This window comes from Neophocaena asiaeorientalis, unplaced genomic scaffold, assembly GCF_003031525.2.
Source record: "Neophocaena asiaeorientalis asiaeorientalis breed wild unplaced genomic scaffold, Neophocaena_asiaeorientalis_V1.1 scaffold489, whole genome shotgun sequence".
Taxonomy (NCBI): domain Eukaryota; kingdom Metazoa; phylum Chordata; class Mammalia; order Artiodactyla; family Phocoenidae; genus Neophocaena; species Neophocaena asiaeorientalis.
Genome location: NW_020174791.1, coordinates 2857840 through 2864789, shown reverse-complemented (window position 1 = coordinate 2864789; position 6950 = coordinate 2857840). Strand labels below are relative to the sequence as shown.

The 6950-nt window shown below is 62.0% G+C and overlaps 1 protein-coding gene across 1 annotated transcript; it reads right to left on the bottom strand.

Annotated features, from left to right (window-relative positions):
• Positions 1-6: 6 nt before the first annotated feature.
• On the bottom strand, positions 7-6843 carry PEX10 (peroxisomal biogenesis factor 10). The gene is made up of 6 exons (XM_024760280.1): positions 6637-6843; positions 5608-5688; positions 4811-5217; positions 3402-3577; positions 3180-3312; positions 7-2327 (listed from the first exon to the last, which is right to left on the bottom strand). Exons 1-6 carry the CDS (start codon positions 6746-6748, stop codon positions 2259-2261), a joined length of 978 nt encoding a protein of 325 aa, XP_024616048.1. The 5' UTR covers positions 6749-6843; the 3' UTR covers positions 7-2258.
• Positions 6844-6950: the final 107 nt, after the last annotated feature.

Here is a 6950-nt window from a genome sequence, read left to right as displayed (position 1 = left end):
GGATGGAGCCAGGACGCCAGCTGCTGCCTCCCAGGACGCTCACCGTGGCCCCGGAGGACGCTCGCCTGTCCGTCCGGCGCGTGGAGGAGATTCTGCAGCAACTCTGGGCTCTAATGCCGGTTTCCGAATTTCATCTCGCTAGAGATGTGTTGAGTTGGCCTCTATCATGATGACTCAAAACTTCGTTCTTAACTACCATGATTGCTTCTGAGGGCCTGGAATTATAAATATATATATTTTAATTGTTTGAGATTATTTTGACACATTTCTTTGATACGTGAAGGGTTGTTTTAACTTAAACGTGTTCTCATGCAGCAGCCCCTTTTCAGAAACACCTGGCAGGAGCAGCCAGTTCTGTGGCTTTTAACACATGGCTTCCCACTTTCTACAGGGAAACAGCTCTGACCTGCATGTCAACTTTTTTGATGTGATAAAAACCAATACTCGTAAACATTTTACCGAGTGACTTTTTAATTCCAACTTCATTAAAGACAACGTCGCTGCTCTCCTGTAGTCTTCATCTAACCCGCTACGCCTCTGGCACTGTGAGGGCCTGGCGGGGGAGTGCGGCCTCCCTGGAGGGCGGGCCGTGCTGCTGAGGCCGCGGCCCAGACGCCGGGGGTCTGTTCCCACTCCCTGCTGCAAGCGCCGTTTCCATCTGTCTGCGGGTTTCAGACTTCGAGTGTTTACCGCCTGGCTTTTCTTTTGCCAGGTTTTGCATAGCTGAAATTGAACTCCTCTTGCTTTTAAGAGGCCGTATGAAGACCATTTGTGTACCCGATCCTGAATTTTAACTTCATGTGTAAATGATGTCCAAATCGGTACTTTTATTACCACATTGTGGCACCTGAGGTGTTCAAACTCTAGACTTTTTTTTGTTTTGTTTTTCATACTGTTTTCCTGGTAAATGCACAGGGAAATACGGGAAATTGCAGGCACTTGGTGAGTGTAAGTAAGGGGTTTTGGGAACCGTGGAGCCTCCCCTGGGGCTCCTGCCTGTCCGGAGCAGGGCCCACGGTCAACGGCCTGCCTCTGGGGCTGACCTCTGCTCACCGAGGAGTCTCTGTTCCTGCATCACCGCTCCCACAGAGTCACATGGAGGGAGAAGCGGCCTGCAGGGGCCCCTTCCACACGGGCTTCCGTTCATCTCACGGCGCTAACACACCAGCACTTCTGTGGAATTGCTGTTGTAAGGATGCCTACGGCAAAGTCCTGTCTCTGCACAGCTTAGGTAGATGTAAAAACCTGAAAATAACAAAAAAGGTGGCAGGAAGTGTGTTGGACACAGCAGTGAGCCGGTGTAGGCGAGCTGGCCCACCACCAGCTTTGGAGACGGGTGGCCTCAGTGGGTCAGGCTGGCTGGGGCCCGCCAGGCGCTCCAAGCAGGAGGAGACGGCTCGTGTTCAGAGGCCAGGACACACACTTCCATTTTATTTTTAAAATTTATTTTATTATTTTTGGCTGCATTGGGTTGGGTCTTTGTTGCTGAGTGCGGGCTTTCTCTAGCTGCGGGGAGCAGGGATTGCTCTTCGGTGCGGTGCGCGGGCTTCTCATTGCAGTGGCTTCTCTTGTTGTGGAGCACGGGCTCTAGGCGCGCAGGCTCAGTAGTGGTGGCGCACAGGCTTAGTTGCTTCGCGGCATGTGGGATCTTCCCGGACCAGGGCTTGAACCCATGTGCCCTGCATTGGCAGGCGGATTCTTAATCACTGCGCCACCAGGGAAGCCCTCCATTTTCTAAAACGGGAAACAAACTTGACATTTATTCGAAGGCATCTGCCAAATGTGTTAGGGGGCAATCACAGCTCCTTTCTGGGAAGGGCTGTGCCCCCTTGCCCCAAAAGCCAGCTCCAGTGACGAGGGTTAAGGTTTGTGGGTCGTTTGGGCTGGAAGACTGACCACGCTGGGAAGGCAGGCTGCTGGTTCCCGGCCCTTGTTCAGTCCTGGCCCGTCTGGCCCTGCCTTCACTGTGTGCCTGGTATTGGATATAAACGACGGGTTTGGGGAAGGGAGGGAAGTTCTCTTTAAGTGCTGAGCTGTCTGGCTGGCAGCCCTGCAGGCCCTGCCCAACCTGCCCTGAAGCCATTTCACGGCCAGGTCCAGGTCCAGCGCCTGTCCTCCCCGGCGGCTGGCACGATATCTTATGTGAAAAAGAATAAAAGACTTGAGAGTTTCATGATTTCTGTGCAAGTACAGTCAACTTTGAGAATAAACTTCCTCCTGACATCAGGAAAGACTCCTGGGTTCCTCCCTCCGTCGGGTCAGCGGTAGTGCCGCAGGTAGACCAGCTTCTGGGGGAGGAACTTCTCCCTGCAGAGGGGACACTCCATCTGTGGGGGGAGGAGGAAGGTCAGGGGTTGTGACCCCTACAACCCCGGGGGTCCCTCCCCCACTGGCATCTCCAGTAAAACACGGATGTACGTATATCTCCATTAGGACAGAAAAACATTTTTTTGAGATGATGCAGGCAGTCGGGGAGCAGAGCAGGGACGGTGACCAGCGAGGAGATGGCCAGGCCACGGGTAACTTGGGACAAGGGAGGGCGCTTGGCCGCGGAACGACCGTGGCTGACCTGAACCTCTCGGAGTTTCTGGGTGTGAGCTCACGGGTCCCCTGTCCCCACCCTCAGGGCCGGGTCCCTCCTGGCCCGGGAAGGTCAGCCCCTTGCCTGCCAGGCACGCGTGTGCCCCAGGGCCTCGCAGAGCGGCCTGGACCCCACGGAGGAGGCTGCAGCCGCCGCGCCCTGCAGGCCCTGAGGAAGGCTCCTTGGGCAGCGTGTGGACAGGACATCCCAGTAACAAGGCGGCGTGACCTCAGGCCCCAAGGAGAGACGGGGCGGAGGTACACGGGGGCCCGGGACCGGCCCCTCCCTGAAGCCAGTGCAGGAGTAAGGTGGCAGAGCTCCCTGCTCTGGCCCCCTGGACCCCACACCCTGAGATCTCAAGGCCGAGCAGACGGCTCTTGCTCCGAGGGTTCCCAGGTGGGTGGCTGGGGCCTTCCTTTTGGGAGCAGAGCTGTCACAGCAGGCTTCCAGCCACCACAGCTCCCTGCCTCCATCCCAGCCGGGGGCTTTTAAAAACAGCCCCCCCCCCCGCCCACCGCCGAACAAGCGTGGCTGTGGAGGCAGGCAGCGGGCCCAGTGCAGCGGGGGTGGCCCGGGGGCCTACGCTCAGGACGCTCACCTTGGTGTCGGCCCAGTGGGTGATGCAGCCCCAGCAAAACAGGTGGCCGCAGGGCGTGGCCGTCGAGTACCTGCGCTCCTCCAGGCACAGGGTGCACAGCGAGGTTCTGGAAACTGCTCTCTCTGTGTAGCTCCTGGCAGGTGAGGGGGGACGATGGGACAGAACTGAGCCTGAGTTCCGTGTGGCGCTGGGTAGCCCCCGCCCCGGCACAGCCCTGCGCACCTGCGGTGGGACAGGCCACGCTGCGGCCTCCACTCCCTCTGGGCGCGCTGCCTCTGCCGGAAGCCGTAGAGCTGCAGGCCCGCGGCCAGTGCCAGGTGCAGCAGGGACACAAGCCCCAGCAGCCTGTAGCTGGCACGGGCCCGAGGGTCCTCTGCGAGCGGATGGCGGACACGGAGCTGTCAGGGACCCGGGGAGGGGGGGACAGTCACATGATCTGTTGGCGTGAGGCACTGAGTGGCCCAGGGGCCAGGCCTCCCCTGTGGGACGAAGCCAAGGCCTGCCCTCTGGCTGCGGGATGGGGCAGCAGCGCCTGGCAGCCTCTGCGCTGGGTGGCAGCTGGGGGGCACAGCTGGACAGCTCAGGGCATCACCCCCGGCGGGAGCCCAGCATTGAGCGAGGATGGCCACGGACCTCGAAGCCTGCAGTCACTAGGCTGCAGGCAAGGTGTCGCAGGGAGAGGGGGGACGGCCAGGCCCCCAAGAACTGGGAAGCCTGAGCAGCGGCGCCCAGTGGGATGGGAGGGGCGCCGAGCGTGGCAGACCCGCTACTCAGCCCCGTGAGAGGAACAGAAGCTCCCGCTTCTAGCAAGGCACCAGACTACCCGGGTGATGTTCTGCAGCTGGGACTCCCGGCCACGTCCCCCAAGTGAAAGCTGCTTGCCCCCCGCTTCTGTGTCCTTCCCCCCGGGGAATGGGGACAGTCAGGTCAGCCAGACTGGCCAGAGCCTGGAGCCCGAGGGGCAGGGCCCTGGTTGCCTGTGTAGGAAGAGCCCCGTGGCAGCCCCCAGTGCCCTGACTGGGTCGAGCCCGTGTTTCCAGGCCCCTCTGTGGCAGCAGCTTAACAAACACCCTACCTAACAGGTAGAGCAAACGCGGTGAGGACTGGGGCTGGGCTCAGGAGAGGGGGTGCACGTGCCGGGACAGCACTGCCAAGGGAGCCTGGAGGCCTCCGGGGAGGCAGGGGCCCGAGGGAAGGCCGCCGGGTGAACCTGGGAGCAAGGGCATCAGCTGAGACTCAGGACGGTCAGAGTGCCTGCAGCGGGCGGAGCCCAGGGGAGGCTAGCGGGCATGCTGGCGGCAACAGGGTCGCTGTAGGGTCACCATCAGGGTGTCCCTACACCTGACCCTCTGTCAGGGTGGCCTGGAAGGGTGGGCACGGGGCCCAGGAGCCAGGGCCCCAGGCCTGCGCTCAGGGTACAGAGCGGGGCGGCCACATGTGCTGTCGGCAGGAAGACAGACTCGCCCTACCCTCAGAGTTTACGGAAACCAGACTTGCGCAGGTCTTTCAGCAAAACGGGACCTGACAAGACTCACGTTTCCAGTGGAGGATTACAGCTCTGGCCCTGTGACTGTGCTCGGGGACGGAGGTCCCCTGCAGAAGAGCGGGCCCAGGCGGCACCTGTGACTTACGTAGGTGATGCCTGTGAACCTCTTGGCCAGGTGGTAGAAGGCGCCATGGATGTAGAACCAGGCGACGTGGAGACGCTGGAGGCACCCGAGACCCTGCCTGAACACCAACACAGCCCGCAGGAGCGTCCCCTGCTGCTGCTCCGTCAAGGCGGCCGTGCACCGGCGCATCCAGCGTCTTGTCCCCGACTGGCCACGGGCACCGGGGGCCAGGCTGCCCCGTGAGGGCCAGGCGCCGTCACCATCGGCCTGCAGCTCGTGCTCCAGGTGGAGCAGGGCCTTGTCCAGCAGGTAGGGCAGGACGGTGTGCAGCGCCACCAGTATCCCACGGCGCAACCTCGAGGGCACTCGGCCCTGGGTCGAGTCCACCTGCAGGATGCTGACGTACTCCTCCCCGAGGGTCTGGTAGCCTGTGGGGAGAGGGACCGGTGAGAGAGACAGGCAGGGACCTGCCAGCGACTTCCGTACTGGGTCCCTACAATCCTCATAGCCCAGGCCCCGTGACAGGGCTCAGCGCTGGGACCCCTCTAGGGCCACGGGTTCAGCCACGGAGAAACGGTCCCAGACAGATGTGACAGGGGTACTGCAGAGCTTCCAGAGGCCCCAGCCTGGGCTCAGGGCCTGGCCTCCCACCTAGGGAAAGGGTTCGGGGTTCTCTCCTTCCCTGAGGCTGCATGCGGCCCAGCTCCGGGGGCACTGAGAAGCACCTCCAGAAGCTTCTCACTCTGCTGACAGCCCCTCTCCTGTCCTCTGGGCTCGGCGTGTATTGTGGGCCTTGAGATCCTGCCAGGGGCTGCTACCTGCCAGTGTAGTGAGGCCAAAGTAGGCGACATCCGACACCAGCTCAATCTCTCTCCTCCACTCCAGCCACTTCTTCGCACCTGAGAGGAGGAACCACGTCATTTCTGAGGGGTTGGGGCGAGGGTGGTGCAGCGTAAGGATTAGGAACAAGCCTCCTTCCTGCTGCCAAGGCCCAGCCCCGTCACCCTTCCACGCGGCTGATGCTGTCCTAAACCACACTCTGTTCTCTCCCTGGCCTCCTGTGCTGTCCACTCTGCTCCATCTATACCTGCCTCACCTGGGCCACCGAGTATCCTGAGAACTTACCAACCTGTAGCCACCTCCCCGTCCAGGACCCGCCTGGGCAACTGCTCTAGAGCCCAGAAGGGCCACAAGGACAGTGTAGTACAGTGTCCAGGAGCTCAAGCCGAGACCACCCATCCAGCATCAAATCCCAGCTCCCCACACTGCAGGTTGTGACCTCAGGAAGTTACAAGATCTTTCTGGAATCCCCGCTTCCCTGTCTCTAAGGAGGGGACTAGCAACAGGTCCCACTCACAGGGATGTGTCGAGAATAAAATGAGTTAACGTTCTGAAGCACGGAGAACAGTGTCTGGCAGAGTAAGTGAATGTGTTAGCAAAACGAATACACGGGCCATTTGTTCTGATCGTGTCGTGTCCCTCTCCTGCTCAAAACCTGCCCATGGCTACCCGCCCGAGTCTACGGCCCAGCCTCGCTTCGGCTACTCCGAAGACGAGCCCGCTGTCGTCTGGAATCCACCCCACGCTCTTGCCCCTCCACTGGGCTCCGACGCCGCTGCTCCACGGGAGACTCCCCGTGTCCCCAGAGCCGTGGACTCTTCCACGCCTGGTGCCCGGCCCCCACCCCCGCCCCCGGCAGCAGGGGGCAAAACCCGGGGCGCTCGCTCCTTCCTTCGCCTCAGGTCTTGGGGGGGCGAGCAGGGCCTGGCCGAGCCTGCGGGGGGATGACCGGAGGGCCTGAGGCTCGTCGGCCCGCTTCGCGCCCCCACGGCCCCGCGGGGGCTCACCCGCGAGGCTGTGCAGGGTGCCGCCCGCCGCGCTCCGCAGCCCGCCGCGGTAGTAGTCGTCCTTCTGAGCCGCGCGGACTACCTCCGGGGGGCTGGCGGCCGCGGGGGTCATGGCCTAGGGTTGCGGGGCCGCGGGGACTGCGGAGACCGGGGAGATCGCGGTGACCGGGGAGATCGTGATGACCTGGGGCTGCGGGAAAGCGGATAGCCACGCCCACGCGGCGGCGCCTCCTGATGGCGCTGGGCTCGGCGTGCGGTGCAGACCTTGTGCGTCACAGATCTTGTGCGTCACGGCGCGCGCGCGTTCCGGGGCG

Excerpts from the sequence above, each read along its gene's own strand:
- PEX10 (XM_024760280.1), bottom strand. The coding sequence starts at position 6,748 with ATGACCCCCGCGGCCGCCAGCCCCCCGGAGGTAGTCCGCGCGGCTCAG. Across the intron at positions 5,689-6,636 it reads CACCCTGCACAGCCTCGCGG|GTGCGAAGAAGTGGCTGGAG; the intron begins GTGAGCCCCCGC and ends TCCTCCTCTCAG. Across the intron at positions 3,578-4,810 it reads GGTTCACAGGCATCACCTAC|CTCCGTGTCCGCCATCCGCT; the intron begins GTAAGTCACAGG and ends GGTCCCTGACAG.